Consider the following 25,698-nt stretch of genomic DNA (forward strand, 5'->3'; position numbering starts at 1 on the left):
TACAAACAATTTGATTTGCTTTCCTAAATTCTCTTTTGTTAGTGTTTGCAGTAGAAACTGACAGAGATCATTCATGGTGCCTTGACCCATCTTGGTATGAAAAAGCATATTGCTGGTCTAAATTTACCTTCTGTTTCTGTTTTCCTATGTTAAAAAAAAATTATGTCCTGAGACTACCTATTTTTCATCTTATGCATTTTCATTTCCTGAAATATATTAGAAATGATTTAAATTAATTTTTTTTCCTTAATCCTTTTATTAAGGACCTTTAATTCTAACGGTAACCGTAACAGCAGCAAATATTGATATGGGATAGACCTGTTTTGTAATTATCCGTATTGGATAGCTAAAGACTTTTCTCTACTTGGTTTTCAGGTTTGTTTTGTTTTGTTTTGTTTTGTTTGGAAAACCATTTGAATAAGTTAGTAAGAGTATAGTTGGAAAAGGGAAATTTTGAAACATATTTAGTGAAGTTTATTTATTTTTAACTTTTGAAATTGTAAAAATAAATGTATATGGTGGAAGATAGGGAGTTACTGATTATAAAAATAGTAATTATTCCTTATAAGTTGAAAATACAGATTAATAAAAATCTCAATAAAATTGAGTAGTAATAAAAAGCTAAAAAAAAAACCCCTCAAACTCCAACTTCCAACTTAATAGAACTAATTACTGGTTTGACATTTATTTTTTCCATCCTTTTTTCTGATAAAATTGCGATGATACTCTACTCACTGCTTTGTAACCTGCTCTTCACTTATCATGAGCATTTTCCCATAACATTAAATATTATTTATAACATATGTTTTAATGGCTGTGCAGCGTTAACATTTTGGGGGGAGACAGTTACTAATTTTTTTCAAGTAAAATCCATTTCTTTATTTTAATATCTGAATTAGGTGCAAAAAGAAAGAGGATAAATTTAATTTTTTAAAGCAAAAATACCTCTTTTAAACCATTACTTATGTTCAGATTTTGAAATAGTGATTTTAATTCTGTACTATTTTTTCCATTATTATTATAAATGAAAAGTTGACAAGATGAGAAGTTATGAATATTCAGAACTTACCCTTCTCTGTTTTTTGAATTTGGAACCATATAATTATATTACATACTCAAAAATTAACAAGGAAGCAAATTATTTTTAAAAAGAAAACTTGTTTGATTAAGAATATTGTGCTATTTATACAACAGAAAATATCAGTTAATATATTTTTTCTGTATTAGGGTGGACTGCGTAGGGATATTGAAATTGAGGAATGCTGATGTTGAAGCCAGAATAGGAATTGCTGGTTCCAAGAAAAAAAGCACTCGTGCCAGATTGGTTTTTCGAGTTAATATCACAAGGAAAGATGGCTCCACTTTGACACTGCAAACACCCTCTTCTCCGATTTTATGTAGTAAGTAAGAAAATATGGAGATATTAAATATATGGAATTTTTTTCCCTTTTCTGTTAATCTTTTGATATCTCTAAATATCAGTTGTTTTTCATACTCCAGCTTGTGATCACGAAAAATTTGAAACATTTTCAAAGCTATAGTTAAATTTTCTAGGTTAAATTAAAGGTGGGTAATTTCTAATAAAATTCAAAAGGAATGTAGCATTTTGTAGTTTCCTCTTATCCTATACTGATTTAAAAAGTAATTTGGGGCTTCCCTGGTGGTGCAGTGGTTGAGAATCTGCCTGCCAATGCAGGGGACACAGGTTCGAGCCCTGGTCTGGGAGGATCCCACACGCCGCGGAGCGGCTGGGCCTGTGAGCCACAACTACTGAGCCTGCGCGTCTGGAAACTATGCTCCGCAACAAGAGAGGCCGCGACAGTGAGAGGCCTGCGCACCGCGATGAGGAGTGTGACCCCCGCTTGCCACAACTAGAGAAAGCCCTCGCGCGGAAACGAGGACCCAACACAGCCAAAAATAAATAAATTAATTTAAAAAAAAAAAGTAATTTGAACAGTTTGCCTGAAGTAAATTGCAAAGGCACAGGATTTTCACAGCATCTTCATAGTGTGATAAATCGCTGTGATTCTAAGTGTTTTGTATTAGAATGTAAGAAACAATAAGGTAAGCAGAACTTTGTAAATATATAGCAGTTGTAGTTCTGATTACAAATTAAGGTATTATAGTATAGTGGGAAATGAAATTCTTACTTTGCTAACCTTGGCATAGAAAGTAAATGATGTGTGTGTGTAATTTTTTTTTTTTGGCTGTGTTGGGTCTTTGTTGCTGTGCATGGGCTCTTCTCTGGTTGCGCAGAGCGGGGGCCACTCTTTGTTGCAGTGCGCGGGCTTCTCATTGCGGTGGCTTCTCTTGTTGTGGAGCACGGACTCTAGGCGCACGGGCTTCAGTAGTTGTGGCATGTGGCCTCAGTAGTTGTGGCTCGTGGGCTCTAGAGTGCAGGCTCAGTAGTTGTGGCTCGCGGGCTGTAGAGCACAGGCTCAGTAGTTGTGGCGCACGGGCTTAGTTGCTCCGCGGCATGTGGGATCTTTCCGGACCAGGGATTGAATCCATGTCCCCTGCATTGGCAGGCGGATTCTCAACCACTGCACCACCAGGGAAGTCCATGTGTGTGTATTTAAATTCAGTCATGTTGTATGTGCTTCAAGATATAGTCTGGTTTCCCTGTAATGAGTATTATTACAAGTAATAAATAGGAAAACTTTTTCCTTTGTACATCCCTTAAGAAGATTTTCATTAACTATTATTTTCTTTGGCCTTGCTTCTGAATTCAAAAGAGCAGAAGAGACTGAGTTCCATTCACTTGAACTTCCTGTTGGGTCGTTATGGGTATTATGACCTTGGTACCTCCAGGATACCTACAAAGCCTTTGTTATTTAATTGTAGCTTAGTTTTGTCAAATTATTCACCCTTGGTAAATCTTATTTTTCCCTTCCTTTCTAATTCATCTCAGAAGTGACTATACCCCTACGTTAGCTTGGCAAACACCCTAATTTTAAAAAGAAAGTAGTAAATATCTTTCTGATCTCAAGAGAGCTCATTTGGGGCTTCCCTGGTGGCACAGTGGTTGAGAATCCGAGCCCTGGTCTGGGAAGATCCCACATGCCACGGAGCTACTAAGCCTGTGCGCCACAACTACTGAGCCCACGTGCCACAACTACCGAGGCCATGCGCCTAGAGCCCGTGCTGCGCAACAAGAGAAGCCACTGCAATGAGAAGCCCGCGCACCGCAACAAAGAGTAGCCCCCGCTCACCGCAACTAGAGAAAGCCCACGCGCGGCAACAAAGACCCAATGCAGCCAAAAATTTTTTAAAAAACAAAATAAAAATAAAGAGAGCTCATTTGGATTTCTCTATTTTTCATTATTATGAAAAATTTGTTTTGATACTAGTATTTTCTTGGGCTATTTCTGGATAATGTTCAGTTATAAATATGCTGCTTTTAAAGTTTCTAGATTCCATGTCCATTCTATTATGTTCAGATAGGGACAGAATAAATAATCTGTAGATGGTTTATTGAGTTATAAAGCTTTTCTAATTTAGGTGCTAATTTACTATAAATCACAATATGTCTCAACTTGAATATTATTAGGATGGAGTTTCAATTTTAGTGGGGCATGTGCAGTTCTTCTTTTATATAATCTAATACTTTGAGCATGACCATAGCCACTCTATGTTCCATTATGGGTTTATGGTTTGTGTTTATTTCCGTGAATATAACCTTTTTGGCAGGTTTGAGCAGTTGGGGTAGAATGAGAGGTAAAAAGGAAATAGGTTAGTAAGAAGGGTTAGAATTGGAATGGGAGGTAGAAGGAAACAGGAAGATGAGAGGGAGGTAGAAAAGGAAGAGGGGCCAAAAGGTTCTAGAGGTGGAAGGGAGGAGAGGAAACAGATACTTGATCTTCCATCTAGAGACACTCAGTGGAAAGAAGGCCTAATGCCAGAATTCATGTTGTGCCTTGTGACCTTAGAAAAACAGTCCTGCTTCTACTTGTTGGTTTAACAGTGGCCATTGGATCCATTGTCTTTTTGTTTGTTGTTAAGGGGATAGAAGAATCATCCCCTTTTATATTCTTCACACCTTTAGATGTCTCCAGACAATACATATATACTAGATCAAATTAAGAATATCAATTTTCATACTTTTTTAGAATCCACCCTTCTATAATAATTTTTTTAATGTGGCAAAATTAATCATAGCTTTCTTCAATATAATGTATTTTAGATTTTGTCTTACTAATGCTTATTGTATTAAATCTTACTGAATTTAACGAGTTCCTACTTTCCTTATTTCTAGCTCTTCCACAACTTTAGAGAAGGGATAATATCATTGAGTAAATTTTTCTTCTCTTTACAGACATTAAAAAGCCTTACTAATTCTTTTGACAGGTTGAAATATTTGCTTTGTTATTTTTCAGTATTCAGATGTTCATTAATTTTTTTCAGCTTTTTTTTTTTTTTTTTTTTTGGCTGTGTTGGGTCTTTGTTGCTGCGCGAGGGCTTTCTCTAGTTGTGGCGAGCAGGGGCTGCTCTAGGCATGCGGGCTTCAGTAGGTGTGGCATGAGGGCTCAGTAGTTGTGGCTCGCAGGCTCTAGAGCGCAGGCTCAGTAGTTGTGACGAACGGGCTTAGTTGCTCCACGGCATGTGGGATCTTCCCGGACCAGGGCTCAAACCCATGTCCCCTGCGTTGGCAGGCGGATTCTTAACTACTGCACCACCAGGGAAGTCCCTCAGCTTTATTTTTGAGGCCGCTATTTGAACAGCATCTAAAAGCACATTGTTTTTTATAATACCAGAAAGGTGCCTGCTTTTTTTGTTACAGTTTTTTAAAGCAATGTGATCACTTTCAAGAGTCAGCTTACTAATTACTTAAAGATAAAAATAAAACAGTTAATGCGTAAATAATCCTGATTTCAGTTCTGTTTAGTATGGAGTATGTCCTGTTAGGTAACCATTAAACTTTTTAATAGAAAAGACCTTTTAAGGTCAAAAGTTAGAAGTTAAATTATCTTGAACAGACTAGTTCTTTGTGTAATGTAAATACAAATATATGAAAGATAAATACACATTGTACCTTCAGAGGGGCCTCATTTGGCCATCTTAAGCCTTTAATACATAAAAGGAAAAAATGAGGTAGGAAAAAAGTTTTGATAATCATGAGTGAAGTGGAATTTCCATATAGTATTTTGAAAGTTGGGGGGAAAGGTTATAGACTTTCTATTCATTTTGTTAATACAATATGTGCATATAATTTTGCACCTCTTATTGTTTTCTAATCAAAATAATATCTATCATATTTTTCTTGAATGTTGTATAAAAACAAGTATCTAGTTCCAGTGTTACTCCAAAAAGTTATAAATTCACTTAATTAAGTTCACTTAATTCTCTAAAAGGATATGTAATTACCAGTGTATGACCAGTAACTGTTTCCATTCTGTTCATACATTAACCCTGTGGGTTCCAGACAGTATATATGTTTATACAATCACAATTTCTTTTAAACTCAGACATTGCTGAAAATATTATTTGCCATTCAGATATTGAATTAGGATAAGATACTTGTTTGTATTAACAAGTGAGGCTAAATGGTGCTACAGTAACAACCAACCAAAAAAATCTAAGTGGCTTACACAACAAAGTTTTACTTCTTCCTCATTTTATGATAATATTGGGTGTAGTTTGGAAGCAGCTCCATTTTCTTCACTCTGGGAACCAGGCTTTAGAAGCTGCCCCTTTCTGGGATATTGCCATTTTTGTAGTGGAGGAAGATGGTAGAACCACGTGGGGCTCTTAAAGCCTGGAAGTGGCACATTAATTACTTCAGTTCACATTTCGTTATACGAACAAGTCACATGGCCAGTCCTTACATGAGTGGAGCAAGAATGACGTTGAGTGGAGTAAGAGCCTTCCCACAAGGAACGGCAGGCCTAGGGAAAGAGGGGCAGTAAATATTTTGACAAGGATAATTTCCCATATTACTTTCTTGTAAAGATAAAATTAAGTATTAAATATGTAAGTATTTAATGAGAAAAAAACTTAAACTTTTCCTAAAGTTTAATAGACTATCTCATTAATTTAGAAGTTGATAAGTTATACAGCCATGTTAAAGTTTACCTTTGCAGTATATATGTTGTTAGGGTGTACTAAAACAACAAATAGTGTATTCTATTTCAAAGTGCTTAATCTTAAGGAAGCAGGTTTTTGAGTACCTAAAAGGTATGTATTTGCATTAACCAGTATCCCAGAGAGTATTCTGGTGGAAAACTAGTCCTTAGGCGTCAATATGGAAGAATGTTTCTGGAGTCAAATATGTTGAGGGGACTGTGTACTATACCCACTTCTTGGATATTTACAGTGTACATCAGAATGTGAAATGCTTGGAGAAATCCTATTGTTCATTTAGCTTTGCTTAACTCAGTAATTCCCAGATACACTTACTTTGGAACCTGTTTTACTAAGCAGTACATATTAAATTTTCTTAAGGAAATCATGACATGAGGAAGTTGGTAGGCCAATTACAATTTCTTAGATCTGGCTCCTGCTCAGTACTAGTCAGCCTCTTTGTTAATTGTACTAGTGGTTAGTTAGTCTTTGTAATTGAAAAACAAGTGCATTTTATCTTTAACCTCAGGGTATCCTAGTTCAAGGAGATACCCTGGTAGAAAGAAGTACTCTGAATTGCATTCAGTCTGTTTTCAGGTGTTCTTCTGGTTTAGGGCCTGAGTCCTGGGTCTAGATCCTTAAAGATGCCCTCAATACCACCCATAGGCTCACATTGCCTCAGAAGTCTTGTAATGGCATAGCATAGCTGACATTTTTAAGGTTAGGATTGTGAGATAAATTTGTTTCTAAATTGAATTTTTTAAAAATATTAAGACAAAAACATGACCAAATTCATATTTTACACCTTTTTTTTGTTCACGTAATGAGAAAACAGATGACAGCTAATAAATTAAAATGTCATCACAGACATTAATCCATCCCTATAAAATCTTACAATAGTTATTAAAAATTAATACAGACTTTTCTGTTTTTTCTTTGCTTTCTGTTATGGTAAAATTTAATATGCAGAATAAAAGAAGTCAAATTCAGGGGTCAACAAAGACAACTTATAGAACTGGATAATTGAGAGTTGATTTTAGATAAGAAGTAAGTGTTGGTGGTTCTTTTTATGGAATGCTTATATATATCTACAGCTCAGCCAGCAGGAGTGCCAGAAATCTTAAAGAAGAGCTTACATAGCTGTTCAGTGAAAGGAGAGGAAGAAGTATTTTTAATCGGCAAGAACTTTCTGAAAGGAACTAAAGTTATTTTCCAAGAAAATGTTTCTGGTAAGTAGGCACAATACTGCCTTAGAAATTGTTGCATGTTTCACTTTGTTATAAAGATATAGTTGTAGCTACAAAGTAAAAAATTTTTCACAATTTTAGTAAGTCACTGTTTTTATTTCAATCAGATGAAAACTCTTGGAAGTCGGAAGCTGAAATCGACATGGAATTATTTCATCAGGTATAATTTAAACTTTTTATAGTTTGATTGTTTACTCTCTGAGAAATTGAGTTTTGCTCCAAAATTTTCCTGCATTAACAAATTTCTTCTTTATATGGGGTTGATGTAAATCATTTAAAGTTTCTTTCTTGGGTTTCTTTAACTGAAATAGATTTATTCCACTGATGCTAGAAATGACAGTTCTCTATTTGAAAAAGTTAAGAGCGTTAGCAAATTACCATTGTTAATGAATGAAACATTTCTTTCCTAATATTTATTTGCTCTGATGATTTGGATTATCTTAAGGTACTATTTAGTTAAATCAAAGGGAAACATTTATTGAGTACCTGCTATGTGCCAGGTGTTTTATACTTGTTAGTTACCTTTTTGCATTCAGAAGTGCTACTTGTTACACTTAAAGAGTCTATATTTGTAGGACCTTGCTATATATTGTTTTCCAAATAACAAGGAAAAAAGTTTGAAAACAAGGATAAAGGACTGACTTAAGAATTAGTATGTAGAGCAGATAAGACCAACCTCATAGAAGTTGAAACTAACAAAAGAGAAAGACAAACTTATGAGTAAATCAGATATAAGGCATATGCAGAAGATTGGTATGTATAAGTACAGTTCATAAAGAACAGAGAAGCAAAAGAACACAAATCAGAGCCAGCCAAAGGGAGAGACACATAAAGTAAGGTCTGGGAGTGTCCTGAAGGTGAAGCTTCCTGTCCTCAGGGATTCCTTACCCTCTCAGCACATTGATGTGTGACAACATAGGCAGTACGTAGAGTACTGCCTATTAGGAAGCTCATCCAAGCTATTGGTATTCAGAGTTTTTATTTGTGTTGGATGACATACTGCCCGTGCAGCTAACCTTTAGTCTCCAGTTCCCCCAGAGGTTGGAAATGATATGACATGTTTCAAAGCTCTCTTCATAAATTACATTGTTAGACTTTTCAGTGGCCAAAGCCCCTAAACAAACAAAGATACTTCTGTCAGACAGGACATTCTAGGGGCCTAGAGATCACCTCCCAGTAGCCAAGGGAAAAGACTAGACCTCACTTTGAGTTAAATTAATTCTTCACTACATAGTATCATGTAAGGTGGAGCTTCCTGTATACCTAGACAAATGCTATGCAGAATGTTCTCCTCTAGCCTATGCTACTACATGCTGTCAAGAAGAGATAGTAGGACTCAGCAGCCATTCCTTTGTCACATTTACCATCAGATAATGTCTGCTAGACTAGTCTTAACTGAAATTCTAGTACCTGCTTTGTGACTAACAATCTGTGTTACCTGTGTAAGACAAGTCTCTCTTTTGCCCCAGTTTTCTAATCTATAAGATAAACTCTTTTACTAGATTATTTGAGGTTCCTTCTAACTCTGGCATTTTATAATTTCTTGTAAAACTTGTTGATCAGACCATTCCCACTTCAGAGCTTATAAGCTCTGAAAAAGATTATCTGCTGGAAAAAAGAAAGTCGTTACTTTGAATCCAAGCAGATTTTTCTAAGAAATTAAAATTCAGGGACTTCCTGGTGGTCCAGTGGCTAAGACTCCGCACTCCCAATGCAGGGGACCCGGTTCAGTCCCTGGTCAGGGAAGTATTATAGATCCTACATGCATGCTGCAACTAAGAGCTCGAATGCCACAACTAAAAGATCCCGCGTGTTGCAACTAAAACACGGTGCAGCAAAATAAATAAATAAATAAATATTTTTTAAAGATGAAGAAATTAAATTTCAGATATTCTTCTCTTTTTACCTCAGAGAACATTCTGCCTGCTCCACAGGTCTCCCAATCCTTTGTATGTTTTGTCTGTATTGTACTCCTAGCTCAGTGGTAGTTAATTGCTCTCAATTTTTGAGAGTAGTATTTTTAAAAAGCTTACTATCACTACCTACAATTTACTTAGTTTTTAATTCAAATCACTTGTAGAATTTCTGGATTCAGATTGAGGAAGTAAGAAGAATTAGTATGAAAATAGGTTCATTTGGCTTTTAAAAGGTTTCGGGGGCTTCCCTGGTGGCACAGTGGTTAAGAATCTGCCTGCCAATGCAGGGGACACGGGTTTGAGCCCTGGTCCAGGAAGATCCCACATGCCACAGAGCCACTAAGCCCGTGCACCACAACTGCTGAGCCTGCACTCTAGAGCCCACGAGCCACAACTACTGAGCCCATGTGCCACAACTACTGAAGCCCACGCACCTAGAGCCCGTGCTCCACAGCAAGAGAAGCCACTGCAATGAGAAGCCCGCACACTGCAACAAAGAGTGGCCCCTGCTCTGCACAACCAGAGAAAAGCCCACGCACAGCAACGAAGACCCAATGCAGCCAAAAAATAGAATAAATAAAATAAAATAAATTTAAAAAATAAATAAATAAAAGGTTTCAAATTAGATTTGCTTAAATACGCTCTCCAAAGCAAGTGGAGTAAAAGGTTTGTTTAAATAAAATATGCATCTGACTTTTAGATACTAATTCTGTTACTAATTACCAAGAAACAAGTTTTTATTCAGAAGAATAATTTCAGTTATTGAGTTTGCCAAATATGTAATTTTAAGATTGGGAAGATACTTCACAAGTCCATCCATTCAACCATCTCCTTAACTGTAGGTAGGACTGCTTTGTGATGTAGTTGCAGTGTTTAAACAAAGGAAGGTGGGCAAGATTTTAAGATTCTGTTTCTTAGAAGTTGGATCACTGCAGGTACATTTTTTGATGGCCTCATGTGCAGTTGAGTATGTGCATTCAGATTTTTGCCCCCTAATACCTGTGGATGTACACACATTTATATATGTTTTTCCACCTGAATTAGAAGTGTGATTTTTTTTTTTTTTGAGGGTCACAGTCGTTTATTTTCACATTTTTTCCCCTCATTACATTGGGCTAGGAAAAAAGAAGTCATGAGTGTATAGAATTGTGCTAGTCCATTGTCTGTCCTTCGAATCAAACTGGGATCCAGGTTCCAACTGTAAGTTCTCAATCTGACTCAGTGTCAGAGAGAGTTGACCACTGTTGCTGGGGGCCAGGGTGTAGGGGGAGAAATGCAGGAAACAGGCATGGACTTGACTGTGGAAGGTACATGTTCCAGGGCTCCCATCTGGGTACCTGAGGATCCTCTATGTAGATCATATGTGGGGGAGCCCACAGCAGCTCCTCAAAGCAATCAGGGATGGCACACGCAGGGGGCTGGTACTCGGGTGGTGGGACATCAGCCACTTCTGAGAAGTCCTTGTTCTCCCCTCTGTGTTCTAGGATCCTGTGAAGGGCCTCTCCATAAGGACATGGCAAGGGTTCACTCCTTGGTCTCTGGTTGGCTTCATGAACGGTCCAATATAAGTCCTGCATGTTTATTAGCATCTGGAGACATTTTCTCCTGCTCTTATTTATGCCCGTTTGCTTGAGATGCCTGGCAATTATTCTTGATGCTATGTGATAATTCTTCTTTAACTCTTCATCTTCAAGGAGTTCCCATTCTTGTAGGAAACTCCTAATCTCATGGTTGCTCCAAGGTTTATTAACACACTGGTCTGAGGGCAGTTCTTCTCCCTGGGTTTCTTTTACCTTCTCTACTTCCTGGAGGTGTCTAGTAATTTCAGCCTGAAATGTCACTTTCTCCATTTTTATTCTGAGTTTTCTCTGCAGCCTCAGGGCCTAATCCAGGAGCAAGAGAGCTGGCACTTACTCTGCTTTGCTGGAATTCAGGAGATTAGGTGGTCTCCTGAAATGTGTCTGCTCCTCTCTGCTTCTGGCAGTCTCTCGAAGTGTGATTTTTTTTGAGATGGCTAACTGGACTCAGGAAGCATTCTATTAATGCCATAAATAAGAAGCTATTTTTAAATGTATAATGTGACTATTTCAGAGAGTGTTTTAAGATGGCTTAGAAACAAATTAAGTGCTCAGAAATCAAAATCTTGGCCTCATTTGTCACATGTTCTATTCAACTGAGTCAACCAACTACCATAGTGTAACTAAGTAAAAAATGTCATCACATTCACTTCATCCTCAGCTATCACCATTGGCCTCTTGCATATCACATACTCAGTATAAAAAGGATAATCACTACCCCTTGATATTCCTTCCCAATACTATAACATACTAGGGAAGAAAAGAACAAGTCAAATGTGGTTCATTGTGTCTTCTAAGAAGAATAAGTGCTGCTGAAGCATTTATGGAACTCTTCCTTTCTCTTAAAAGGATGCTTCTACCACTATTTTCACATACAAAAAAATGACTTTAATCTACTGAGGTTTGGGTGAACTGAACCCTATTGACTTTAAATGAGAATTAAAGTGGTTAGGAAGCAGTGAACTGCATTGCGAAGTATTGATACATCTCACTGTTAAGGTTTACAAAACATATGGTAACTGACATTATGCATGGTGGACATATTTTTTTCCTGAATATATATTCATTCTTTTTTTCGACAAATATATTTGAGTATATTTTGTGTGAGGTGCTTAACCATGGAGATAGAATGAAGAACAGAACATCCTAGGTTCTCATGGAGGTTACATTCTTGTGGTTGGAGAGGGACAGAAAACAAGCAGATAATCACAGTAATTTCAGGTGGTGATAAGTGATATTTTAGAAATAAACAAGATTATGTGGTCAGATTGGAGAGGGGTGCTACTTTAAATAGGATGGTCAGAGAGGGCTTCTCTGAGGAGATGACATTTGAATGAGACCTGAAAATGGGTAAGGAACTAGCCATTTGAAGAGGTAAAGGAAGAGTTTTCCAGTGAGAGAGAACAGAAAGTTGTAAAGGCTCTGAGGTAAAAATGAATTTAGTGTGTTAAAAGAATGAATTTACTGTGTTAGTGTAAGAAGGTCAGTGTGACTGGAATGTAACAAGCTGGAGGAGAAGGGAAATGAGATAAAGTTGACAGGTCAGGGACCTTGTAAGCCATTGTAAAACATTGGTATTTTACCTTAAAAGCAGTTTTAAGATTAATGTCCTGATGCCCGTGAACCTGAGCTTTTAAATACTACATTTTTTCCCCTAGTCAGAATTTTTAAACTTTACAACTAACAGGAAATGTACTTAATTATAATATTTTATTTCAAAATTTTAATTTAAACATTACTTCTTTTCTGACTCTTGTAATTTTCTTTCAATTAGAATCATCTTATTGTGAAGGTTCCCCCATATCATGACCAACATATAACTTTGCCAGTATCAGTGGGAATATACGTAGTGACCAATGCTGGAAGATCTCATGATGTTCAGCCATTCACTTACACTCCAGACCCAGGTATGTCAAAATAAAAAGTTCTGAATCAAAAGGAATAATTAACTTCTAGTTCTTTGGAAGAATATGAAGAAGACCAGCCAACTTAAAAGAGAAAGTTGTGTGCTAAGATGAATTGATATCAGTATTTTTTGAAGATGGCATTATTTCCTAAGAAGATGGCCACCAAACACTGCTTTTACTCTTATATTAAGGGAACTGTTTCTGCCTTATGCTCTAATAATAAAAGAAAAGCTAGAAATGCTCTGAAGTCAGGCTCTCCAGAGTTGTCATACAAGTTACTCCTTGGTAAGAATTACCATTCATTGAGTACCTCTTATGTGCAGAAAGGTGAAAGTGACGACTTTGAGAAACTGCTAATAGTTTTTAGTCTGGCTGGCTTATAGGATGCATTTTGGGAGAGGTGAGAGATAGCTTGGAATGATAAGTGATAATATCACAAATAGAATCATATGCCTGTAACATTTTCTAATTTGTGTTATCAAAAATATCAGAGACTTCTGGTGAATAAATATTTTATATATAATTTTAAGCATTTAGGTAAAACAGGTGCTTAAGAAACCAGAGCAGTTGCTTATAAATTTAGCTCTCTGGGTAAGAAGTGTCCTAAGAGTTTTTTGCCTACATTAGTTTAGTTGCCTGAAGAAGAGAAGGCTTTTCCTGGAGAAGCAGAGAGAACATTTTGGAAATGGAAACTCTTCACATGTTTTGTTGACCTAGGCTTGGTTTCTGCCATGCTTACCATGGTTTACTCCATTCTATCTCAGGCATGCTTTAGAGGTAGAAGTTCTTCCATATCTTTACATTTACCGATATGTTATTCCCAAATAGTTCAGGATTCAGTGAGGTACAAAGTGAAAAATGGTAGCAAGGAAAGAAAGCCCTGGCAACAAAAGTGATGGAAACAGTCGCTAGGACAGAGTTGTAACTAGTCTTGATAATTACTTTCTATCACTTAATGCGATCTGTTCCCTTTTTGTTCTTTTTAATCATGTCTGAGTTTCACAGCATTGGTTATTTCCCACCAGTTTGCTACAAAAGTGTGCCACAGTATAGCACTAATGAAATCCTTTTAGTATTTATCTCAGAACAAAAGATCCCAAGTAGAAATTTCAGACAGAAAAAGACAAAGTTTGGAAATAATATACTGGCTTCAACAAAACTAGGGAAGAGGATATTGGTTTATACTTAAAGATGAAATAGTTGATTGTTTTCTTTCAAAGAAGGCCTCAAAAATCCAAGAAAATTTGATTTAAAACTAATGGTAGTTAAAGCATTTTAGTAACTGCTAGTTACTAAATATTAACATTTAGTATTTATGTGAGGAGGAGTTTGCTCATAGGGGGAGAAAAATGGCATACAGTAATTAAAATATTTGTGTGGGAAGGGAAGAAGGAAGTGTGTGTGTGTGTGTGTGTGAATAACCTTAAAGTTTTCGCCATCCTGAAAATACTGAGGTTTTGTTGTTTTTGTTTGGTTTTATGATCAATAATAAAGAACTTCAGAACTTTGAAGTGCTTAGCATCAGCACTATGAATCTTCATTTCTTAGTAATGAATGCTGATTATTAAAAATTTCCCTTTAATAAATTGCCAAATAAAACAGCTTTTAGGTGTTCTGTTTTAAAGCCTACACTAATTGGCTGTATTTGGCCACATTTAGGCAATCACTAACATACGTTTATTCTTTTAAGTATTTCCCCCTTGTACTGTATATATCATAAATAGCAGTCGCCCTCAGAAACTCTTAATTGAATAAATATATAATATGCAAATTTTATAGTGAGATCCAATGCTTTAGTTTCTGCCTTTATGATATAGCTAATTAAAGAATCTTCCCACAATTTCACTTTTTTATATTTTATAAAATGTGAGCATCTTTTTAGGTGTTCATGTGAGAGAATATGATTTCAGGAAAACTTGGTTATAGAAAATTTGCACTGTCTCATTATGATAAACTAATTGCTTTTGTGATTCATCCAGGGACTGTGGTTAAACATTTGAATAATCAGTGGTGTATAGTAATTGTAACAGCTAGAACAAGGCCCAGCATAATTTTTGTAAGTCAAGAGTAGAAATGGCAACTGCTACACCATTTTGTCTAAATATTTAAAAGTTATAGATAAAAATAACAAATAATTAAATAAAGTATATTCTATCCTCCTAATTTGACCAAAATACCTTCATAATAACCTGGAAGGCCAGATTCGAATTGAGGATTTTCAAACTGCTTGGAGGTCCAAACTGGGATATGACAACATGAAGAAAGAGGAATCCCCAGGCTGGCATCCTTCTTTTCCCTCTCCTGGCTCCATCCTCTACCTGGAGGGCCTTGATGCACTGGCCAGTGCTCGTAAGCTCTGTTCACCCTATAGGCCTAAGATTTCACACATGGTCTATAGAGTAGTTGTGCAGAAAATTTTGGGATCTTGTATACTTGGTACACGGTCTAAAAGTAGGATTGAGGCAGGGGCTCAAGTGTACATAAACTGGCTGGCTCCGCATGCTCTGCCAGACACAAGCCCCTCTAAAGCCTTCTGAGTCTATACTGCCAAAAATACATTGCATGTACATGCTCTTAGGCACTTACTTTGCAGAGTCGTAAAACCTTTGTTTCATTGCCAGTTAGTCACTGAAGCATTGCTTAGCCATTAATTTGTTTTACTTCCATCTATTAAGACACAGAAATCTCCTTAGTTTTTGCAGTGACTCTGCATTAGTAATTGCTATAAGAAATGGAGGATAAAATATTTATTCATAATTTTTTGTTGCTCTAAAGACAAATGACTAAAACTTTTAAAAGTAGAAATTTAAAATTTTTTCAAAGATTAGTTTCCATCTTTAAATCTGTAATTATTAGAATTAATGTTATGCTTTAAAATTGTCTATGGGGCTTCCCTGGTGGTGCAGTGGTTGGGAGTCTGCCTGCCAATGCAGGGGACACGGGTTCGAGCCCTGGTCTGGGAAGATCCCACATGCCGCGGAGCAACTAGGCCCGTGAGCCACAACTACTGAGCCTGCGCGTCTGGAGCCTGTGCTCCGCAACAAGAGCGGCCGCGATAGTGAGAGGCCCACGCACCGCGATGAAGAGTGGCCCCCGCTTGCCGCAACTAGAGAAAGCCCTCGCACAGAAACGCAGACCCAACACAGCTAAAAATAAATATAAATTAAATAAAATAAAAATTAAAAAAATAGGGCTTCCCTGGTGGCGCAGTGGTTGAGAGTCTGCCTGCCAATGCAGGGGACACGGGTTCGAGCCCTGGTCTGGGAGGATCCCACATGCCGCGGAGCAACTAGGCCCGTGAGCCACAATTACTGAGCCTGTGCATCTGGAGCCTGTGCTCCGCAACAGGAGAGGCCGCAATAGTTAGAGGCCCGCGCACCACGATGAAGAGTGGCCCCCACTTGCCACAACTGGAGAAAGCCCTCGCACAGAAACGAAGACCCAACACAGCCATAAATAAATAAATAAATTTTTTTAAAAAATTAAAAAAATAAAAATAAAATAAAAAATAAAAAAATATAAAATTGTCTATGGATTTCTTTTCTCATCAATTCTATTCAATTGATAATTTCATTCAATTGATAGTTCATTCAAATTATCATTTGTTGGACCTCATGTGCAGCACAGCATGCTTAGATAAATTTTTTAACTTCATTCTTAGGAGATGTGTACATTTTGTCTCTTTATTCACAGTCAACTATCTCTTTATATTCTCTATAACCATCATTTTGCATTGTCATGTTAAGAATAAATTGAAAATAAGTTGACTCAATTCCCATTTTGAATAAATTAGGGAATAAATAAAATAAATAAATAAAATTAATACAATGAAAAATAGAAATTAACATCTATTTAAATAAAATTATTAAACAGTCATTTTAAGTAAAAACCTGTTTATTTGGAATTTATTTAACTTTACCATTCAGAACTGATCTCTACTCTCACGCTTATTAAATTTAAAGTTTTCATAATAGATGTACTTGATATGTATAGATATAGAAGTGTAGTAATTCTCCATTAATAATAGCAAAGATTATATTTTCCAGGGCTTGCTAAAAAGAATAATCATAATGTTATAGATTTTGTATATTCATCACAGTTTTTTAAAAAATTTAGCTCAATTGACTCTGAATCAGTATTATTTTAAATAAATCATTTATGTAGGTAAATGGTGAACTTTTTTTTCATGCTAGTGTTACAGTATATTTGGTAAGTTTAAAAAATCTCATATCAGTCTTCTACTCATATCAATATGTGTACTGTTACAAGAAAGATTTTTTGAAGTTGTGGTTGTTTTTATTTTGTTTTAATAAGTAAGCATATGCTTCTGCCCACTGGGAGACTGGTGCATTTTAGAGCGTAGACTGGTGATTATAAAAACTCATCTGAACCTAGAATTTCTGCTAAACAAATAATTTAATAGTGCTTTGTGAGAAGATATTCCAGTTAAAGAATTTTAAGATACACGTTTTGTTAGGATAAGTTTAAATAAATACATTAATCCTTTTTGTTTGTCTTAATAGCAGCAGCTGCTGCTTTGAATGTAAACGTGAAGAAGGAAATATCTAGTCCGGCAAGACCTTGCTCTTTCGAAGAGGCCATGAAAGGTACCAAGTTAATTCTGCTCAAAAATTGTAAATTAGTGATGCTTTATTTTCTCTAGCAAACCTTACTATTTTATTTTCTCTTGTGTACTCAGAACACTTAGCAGGTTATCTTCCATATTGTAAAATAAATACTTGTTTGACTTTACTGAATGCAGAGATTTGCTTCCCAACTTGATATTTCCCTTCATTTACCATATAAACAACTTTTTTTTTTTAACATATGTTGGAGTAGAGGAGTTTCTGTTTTGTTTTGTTTTTTATTCCCTAATATTAAAAATCTTAAAAGTATATATAGAGTACAATAATGTATATAAAATAGCTTTATAAAGCTTCTTGCTGCCAATAAGAGTAGTACTTGACATTGAGACTAAAGAGACCAAAATAGGAACTTGGCATTTGAAAAAGTTGCTTTAGGTTCTTTAGGTACCATTCTTTCTTCTGACACCAGTATTTCCAAACAGAAAATGAAGATATCTTCAGGATGTTATAATGTGTTTCTCAATTATGATGCTTTTGTGCCATTACATATGAAGATGTCAATTGCATAATGGCCATTGATTTATTCCTGTAATTCTAGCTTTTACTTATATTTTTCTGCCATGAAATTCATATGAGTTAAATTTTAAAATTTTGTATACTTATATTTTTAAGGGGCATAATATGCTTAATACGTTTTATCAAATACAGTGGATTTTTTTTCCTATTGTCATAGTAAAATTCAGCATTCATATATATATTCAGTTCAGTATAGCTTGCCATTATAATTTCTATCAACAGTTCCAAAATAGATTAATTAGGAATTATGCACAAGTAAGTGCATAATTATCTGATTTAACTACAGGAAAATTTACAAGTCTCTGCTAGGGATAACCATGGCTAATGTTTCTCAAACATATATTAAATGCTAGGCAGCATTCCACACTCTTTACCAGCATTATCTCATTTAATCTGCCAAAGTCTATGAGGTAGGAAATTTATGATTGTCATTTCACAGATGAGGAAATCAAGATTCCATAGAGGAATTTAAAAAGACAGGTCGAGCTTTAGTGTATAAGGTAACATCTAAGCAATAATAATTCAAACGGTGTTTATTAGATGAATAGTACCATAATTAATCAATCATTAGAGAAAGTCAGGGACATTTGTGGTCTGTCCTTTGCCAGCTTTGATGTGTTCCTGCTTTTCTCCAAAAATTCCTTCATGCTTCTTTCATAGAGTATCAGGCTGGTGGGACACTAATGTAATCCAGTGTGAAATTTCTCATAGTGAAGGTTAAAAGGTTTTAAATGCTATGTTTAATTTTTGGTAATAAAATGATTTAGTCATTTGATCAAAATCTTACAAGCCTAATAAATGGGTAAGAAACACACATACACATATTATTTTTCACAATTCAGACCTTCTTATTTTGACAATTTTATCAACTGAAATCATGTAAAATAATTTTATGAAGATATAAAATGAAATTGAATACTAAACTATCTTATCAGTTAAAATTTTTCATTTGTCATTTTTAAATACAGTATCATTAATTGGAGATTCCTGATCAGTTAAACCAACAATAACTTTCAACTAGGAATTTCCCTTGACAAATAGCTTATTTTTGTGATTCCTTGAAATCAGAGCTTTGGTATAATGCCCAGATGCCCTCTGAGCGATTTAATTAGGTATGCTTTAATGATGAAGACTGAGCAACATGAATGACTTTTAAATTTGTGTTATGGCATAATCCTCCACATAACATTCTTTAAAATAGCCATCAATTACAGTAAGATTTAGAACTTGATACACAAATATGACATTATGGCCAGACATTGAAAGCTTTCGCTCTGCAACAAGTTTCTCATTCCTTGGGGAGGGTTTGCAGGGGGAGGTGGAGAGTAAGGGGGATAACTGCACAACTGCTCAGTGAGATATTAAAGCTAGTGGTAAAGCATCATGATTCATTTTTCAGTTTTACCCAACTGTGTATATATTAATACAAAAGTAATACAGATTAAATAAGATAAAGTGTACAGTGTAAACTATTGTTAACAGCTTCCAGAAAGTTTTCTATATCTATATACGTACAGGAAGATGTAAGTGAAAATTCTAGATCGATCATTCAGAAACTCTGTGATGCAGGTTTAGGACCCAGGGATAGAGTATTGATGTGCAGTCTCTCAGTTTTAGCTTTGTAAAAAGTGGTTAATTGGATGAATGTGAAAAAATAGTTGCCAGCATATGTTTTTCTCTAACTGGTTGCAGTTATGTGAAAAGTTTTAGGAGCTTGTAGGAATCATAGAGATAATATAGTTCAATCTCATTTTACAGGTAAATAAACCAAAATTTAGAGAAGTTAAGTGATTTGCTCAAGGTCACACAGCTAATAACTGACAGAGGTTGCAACTTAGATTTCCCCCAAAACTCTATATTCTTTTTACTCTATTATTTCCATCCCTTATAAATCTTAATTCATATTTTAACCAAATGTATTTGTATATGACCTAAGTGCTGCTTGATGACAACAAACTTAGCAAAGATTGTTCTAAGTTTCCAAAATTGTTATTATTTGGCATGGATGGAAGGAGAACACTCTTTAAAAAATTATTTGGCATAAACTATCTATAACAGTATTCTTCATAAATTCAAATTGATATTGGGATGGTTAAATATGTCTGTCTAATTTACTTTCTGGGGAATTCCCTGGTGGTCCAGTGGTTAGGACTCCACGCTTTCACTGCCGTGGGGCCGGGTTTGATTCGCTGGTCAGGGAACTAAGATCTCGCAGGCCATGCGGCATGGCCAAAATAAAAAATAATAATTTACTTTCTGGATTTTTTGAATTGGCTTAAAACTTCTCCCCCAACTTCTAGGTAGTACAGACTTTACTTGTTTGTATGTTTTTCCTCCTTCACTAAAATGTAACCTCCAGGTAGTAGGGCTTTATCCATCTTATTCATCACTGGATCCACATAACCTAGAACAGTGCCTGGAACTTTGTAAGGGCTCAATAAATACATAGTGAAAATGTAGGAAGAAAAGATACTAAAAGCCATTTAGTATTATTTGCAAGTCTGTTAAGATACAGTTGTGGGTTCTGAGACAAGATAGTGTAGACTTAGCCCAGGCGGTGGTGTAAAGGTGACGGGACATCTGGATTCCTCAGTTTCCTTCTTTCTCCATTCCTGGATTGGAGGAAACACCTGAACATGTGGAATCCCAATGCTGGGCAGCCAGGACCAAATCCATACCCCCTAACATCAGGTACCCTAGAGGTTGCAATCCTGCCCATCCACCACCTGCCAACCCTACCTTTCCTCCAGGCCCCTTTCCCACTCCCCCAGGATCACCCCAGGGGAATCCAGCTTTTCCCCCTGGTGGACCCTGTCATCCTGTGCCACAACCACGTATCCAGGATGCCAACCCTCAGGTCCTTACCCCCCTGCATACCCACCACCTTCCCCTGGCATGCATCCTGTGAATCCTTTGGCTCCTGGCATGGTAGGACCAGGAGTGGTGATCGACAAGAAGATGCAGAAGGAAATGAAGAAAGCTCACAAAAAGAAGCACAAACACCACAAACATGGCAAGCATTTCTCCTCCTCCTCCTCCTCTTCCAGCAGTGATTCTGACTGCATACAGGGCCTGGACCCTTCCCTCAAGTCCCTCCAGTTGTGCTCTCCCGTCAAGCTTCAGATGCCATCTTGTACTGGGGGAAATTAGCCCTTGAGTCTCTCCCCTCCCCACCCGTGCAGTCTGAGCCTCACTCTGCTTTTCAACCCTAACTGGCTAGGGAAAATGGGAAAAGAATTGCCATGGGCTAGCAAAGGCCGTATTCTCACTGCTTGGATAGAACTTTTAGCTGATGAGTTTTACAAGAGTTTTACTTTTTGAAGATGGTGAAATTTGAGCAAAATGCTGAAGACAAGTCTAAGATCTGTAAAATGTGATTTTTTACTTCTTTTTGTAATACTTTTGATTGGGGAGATGCTGTGGAAATTTAATTATGGAAAACAAAAAACAAAAAAACAACCTGTACCTTTCTTGTAATTGTGGCATGCTTGGGTGATTTAGTGGCAAATAAACATTTCCCAGCAGGCTTTTTATTGATTGCACTTACTGCAAGGCTGCTGGGAAGTGGAGCCCATTTGGCTGATGAGCTCTGACTGCCATTTTGGAAACTAATCTCTACTCCTTAGCTCAGTATGCTCTCTCAGGTCCTCCTCTCATCTCCAACTCTCAGTCCGAATAGAGCTGTTTCTCCTGAGTGGGTGGTGGAGATAGTATAGACTCACTTTTCCCTGTTCCTCCTTTCTAAATCTACTTAATACCTTGGAAATATTCAGCAGTATAAAAGGACTTTGAAATATAGAAAGAAGGAATAGGACTGGCTGAAGACCTTAGAACTTACAGAACAACAGCAAGTGAGTTACCTGCTTTTCTTTTTATCTCCCATTTATCTGAATTGGGCAGCAGTTGCAACTCAGAACTGGCAACAGGCATAGACAAAATAATAAATCTATAAATAAGCATGAAAAGCCTGTTCTCTTTGGCCAAAAGGTCAGGAAAGGGAAAGCCCAGTAGAGACTTAGTGGGATGACTCGTACCAAGTGACAGCAGCTGACCCATTAGCAGTGTTTGGGGGCCAACCCATCCCCTACACAAACCTGCAATAGCAACAGCAGAATTTGGAAGGGTTAGCCTGCCCCATTCCCCACATCCGCCAACTAGTAATGGACCTGATCTGCCAACAGTGGAACCAGGAGGCCCAAAACACAGAACTCATATGTGCCAGCAGCAGCAGGTCAGTATGTCTGCAAGAGTGGCAAGGGCAGAACCCAGGGGGCCAACCCATCCTCCATCCCACAGCAGGCAGCAGCACACAGGCCCCCTCCACCTGCACTGGTGGTACCAGTAGGCCCTGTGTGTCTCTATCCTTCCCCCAACAGTGGAGAGAGACCTAGACCTGGCAACACCTGGCCCTCCACCAGGGCCATAGTAAGATCCAGACCAAGTGTCTCCCAACCCTCCATCCAATGGCAGAAGGCAATCCAGGGGCAGAAGGTAAACTAGACCAGGGTCTCCCAAACCTCTACCCAGTGGCAGAGAGCTATGCAGCCCAGACCCCACAGTTCTTGACCTTGTACCCAGTGGCAAAAGACAGCCCATGTAGTTGCTTCCCTTCCCCAACAGCACCAACAGTGATAAAATGGGAACCCCATTAGTACCAGGAGACCAGAGAACATACCAGGAGAAAGGTTTTCCCTCCTGCAGGTCCAGCACCCCTCACCCCCACCTAATGACACCAGGCAGCCCAGGGAAGCACCTTCCACTCCTGCAGGCAGCACCAGCAGGATTCCAGCTGGAGCTCATGCAAAGCTAACACAACAAACAGACTAGAATAGGGCTCAGAAAACTAAATTATCATTGGCCATACAAAGACTTTGTGCATATGGCCATAGAAAGACTTGTATCTTTGAGTGAGCATTAGACAAAAAGTCCTTTCCTTGTTTGTCTACGCTAGTAGACATACCTATTTGTGAATAGTCTCCTTAGGAGAAGTAAAAGACTCCTGCTCAACTTATTCCACCTATTCTCACTTTCCAGAAGAAGAAAAATCACACTAATAAGAATTATTCTCTGGGAATTCCCTGGCTGTCCAGTGGTTAGGACTTGGGCTTTCATTGCCGTGGGCCGGGGTTTGATCTCTGGTCAGGGAACTAAGATCCCACAAGCCGTGCAGTGAGGTCGAGAGAGAGAGAGAGAGAGAGAGAGAGAGAGAGAGAGAAGGGGGGGGGAGGGGGGGGAGGGGAGGGGGGACAGAGAGAGAGGGAGGGGGAGGGAGAGGGAGAGAATTATTCCCTAAATAAATTTGGGGCAAATATGCATATAGATCTGTTAAGCAGTAACTGTGTAGGTGATGCATTTGTTTGTCAATGGATATTTATATGCAGTTTCTAATTGAAATGTAATATAAACTTGTTTTTAGATACTGAAAATTTTTAGGCCAGAAATACTATTAATGAAAATATGTAACACTGTAAGATTAACCAAATAGTCCACAACAAACTAAATTGACTACGATAAAGGAAAAGTAAAATTCATTCATTCATTTCTTCATTCAACAAATATTTATTGATTACCTACTATGCATCAGTCAACAACAACAAAATCTCTGCCTTCATGGAACTCACATTCTAATAGAATTCAAAAGCAAGAATAGCAGTTGATATTACAGGATCAACGTAAGACAACACTAATGGTCTTTCAAATTGTCTTGTGGGGTGGGCCTGAATTACTTTTAAATGCCTGCCCTGTGCATGATCTGAAGCTTTGTCTCAGACAGAATTGGATTGTGAGTTGAATCATATTGGTATTGATAGTATCTAGGTGAAAATAGGTCCAGAGAACTCATGAGTAAATAATTCATTTCTTAGAGTAATAAAGCATAGAATATCGAAAGTTAAATGGGCACTTTTCCCTCCCCCAGTATAATCAATTTCCATAGGAATTGTTTCTAGCCAGCTGGCTGTGAGACAAGTTGAATAAAGACTAGAAGGTTTCAAATATTTTGAAATCAAAATATTTACAAAGATAACTATCCTGCTCATATACCATATTCCATTTTTTTTTTAATTTATTTATTTATTTAGTTTTTTTTGGCTGTGTTGGGTCTTCGTTTCTGTGCGAGGGCTTTCTCTAGTTGCGGCAAGTGGGGGCGACTCTTCATCGTGGTGCGGGGGCGGGCCACTCTTCATCGCGGTGCGCGGGCCTCTCACTATCGCGGCCTCTCTTGTTGCGGAGCACAGGCTCCAGATGAGCAGGCTCAGTAGTTGTGGCTCACGGGCCCAGTTGCTCCGCGGCATGTGGGATCTTCCCAGACCAGGGCTCGAACCCGTGTCCCGTGCATTAGCAGGCAGATTCTCAACCACTGCGCCACCAGGGAAGCCCCCCATATTCCATTTTAAAACCCTCTTTGTAGCCAGGATTTCTTCTCAGTATCAAATTAAGAAATCTATGTATAAAAATATCAAATCACTATGTTGTATACCTAAGGCTAATATAATATTGTATGTTAATTATAATTCAATAGAAAAAGAAGTTTAACAGCTGAGCCTTCTGGGGAATCTATATTTCTTTACACAGGGTCTCAAAGTAGTGGTAAACTTTTAGATCAGAATTTGGCTATGTGTTCAATTTAGAAGACTGCCATTAGTGATTATCAGTATGCTCCACTAAGTGCCAATGGCAGGCTTCAATAGACAAAAAAGAAGAAAGAGCATCAAGGGGGAAAAATAGTTATAATGAAGTGGTAGAACTTACCTATCTGCTATGTATTGCCTTTCCTTGGTTGTTAATCTATAACTACTTCTGAAAATGGAAGTAGAAAAATACTTGCTGGTTTTGCTTTGGAAATTTAATTGGTATCAATTAAATTTCCAAAAGCAAAACCTAAAATAGGACTTAAAATTTTTTCTTTTCAGAAGTTTAAGTACTATCTAAAAGAGAAATGTGTTCATGTGTCAACTTGGCAAATTCAAGTTTTCTAAGACATTAATTTAGAAAAGTGAAATCTGTTTGGTTAATTGGTGGCATCTTTTAATGAGAAGCTTGAGTTTTGTTGAGGAAAGAAATGTTCAGACAATTCTATGGCCTTTAAAAAGTTTGGCTTTATACTGCCAGGCAGCCAGATAGTAAGAGGAGAACATAACAGTTGTAATTGAGTAGCTTGAACCTCCTGGAGATTTCCAAGCTGTATCCTATAATATATGATGGTCATGTTAAGCAGTGTATTAATTCAGGGCACCTTGGAAGGGTGCTGGGGAGTATCACTTGATAACTGAAATGCTCAGTTGTTGATATTTAACTCATAGTCTCAGGCTCTTACCAGGAGTCCTCAGGGCACTGCTACTTAAAAAGAGGGAAGGCAGAGAATTCCCTGGTGGTCCAGTGGTTAGGACTCCGTGCTCTCACTGCCAAGGGGCCTGGGTTCAATCCCTGGTCAGGGAACTAAGATCCCACATGCCGCGCAGCATGACCAAGAAAAAAAAAAAAAAAGGGCACATTTTGATACACCAGTTTTGTATCTCATGCTACCATCATAGCATCAAAAAATAGACGTTTAAATCATGACTAATGTCAACACACAGTAGAATGAAATAGTTGATGATTTCAGTGATTTTAAACGTTTCTTTCTTTTTTTGATGTGTGTGCAGCAATGAAAACTGCTGGATGTAACTTAGATAAGGTAAATATTCTTCCTAATGCTCTGATCACTCCACTCATATCAAGCAGTGTGATTAAGAGTGAAGATGTTACTCCAATGGAAGTAACAGCAGAGAAAAGATCTTCCCCTATTTTTAAGGTGAGCTGCATTGACTAGTGCCCCACATGTTAACCTC

The 25,698-nt window shown here is 37.3% G+C and overlaps 2 protein-coding genes and 1 pseudogene across 11 annotated transcripts in view; 2 read left to right on the top strand and 1 right to left on the bottom strand.

The window, feature by feature from the left end:
• Positions 1-25,698, top strand: part of NFAT5 (nuclear factor of activated T cells 5) — a 203,285-nt gene that overhangs the window by 170,189 nt on the left and 7,398 nt on the right. For 7 of the 10 annotated variants that reach the window (XM_059905178.1, XM_059905185.1, XM_059905180.1 and 4 more), the window contains 6 exons: positions 1,228-1,400; positions 7,155-7,289; positions 7,415-7,467; positions 12,575-12,707; positions 17,231-17,314; positions 25,513-25,661. In XM_059905178.1, the coding sequence (XP_059761161.1) occupies positions 1,228-1,400; positions 7,155-7,289; positions 7,415-7,467; positions 12,575-12,707; positions 17,231-17,314; positions 25,513-25,661 (727 nt within the window). The remainder of the gene's footprint in view (positions 1-1,227; positions 1,401-7,154; positions 7,290-7,414; positions 7,468-12,574; positions 12,708-17,230; positions 17,315-25,512; positions 25,662-25,698) is intronic. The other 3 variants (XM_059905179.1, XM_059905182.1, XM_059905184.1) reach the window with 1 other exon arrangement.
• Positions 10,432-11,073, bottom strand: MSANTD5 (Myb/SANT DNA binding domain containing 5). The gene has a single exon (XM_059905365.1). It carries the CDS (start codon positions 11,071-11,073, stop codon positions 10,432-10,434), a length of 642 nt encoding a protein of 213 aa, XP_059761348.1.
• LOC132353688 (proline-rich protein 13-like) lies at positions 20,506-21,182 on the top strand (annotated as a pseudogene).

The sequence above is a fragment of the Balaenoptera ricei genome, chromosome 19 (genome assembly GCF_028023285.1).
Source record: "Balaenoptera ricei isolate mBalRic1 chromosome 19, mBalRic1.hap2, whole genome shotgun sequence".
Lineage (NCBI taxonomy): Eukaryota > Metazoa > Chordata > Mammalia > Artiodactyla > Balaenopteridae > Balaenoptera > Balaenoptera ricei.

What these genes read in the sequence shown, in the direction of transcription:
- MSANTD5 (XM_059905365.1), bottom strand. Translation starts at nt 11,073, where the DNA reads ATGGAGAAAGTGACATTTCAGGCTGAAATTACTAGACACCTCCAGGAA.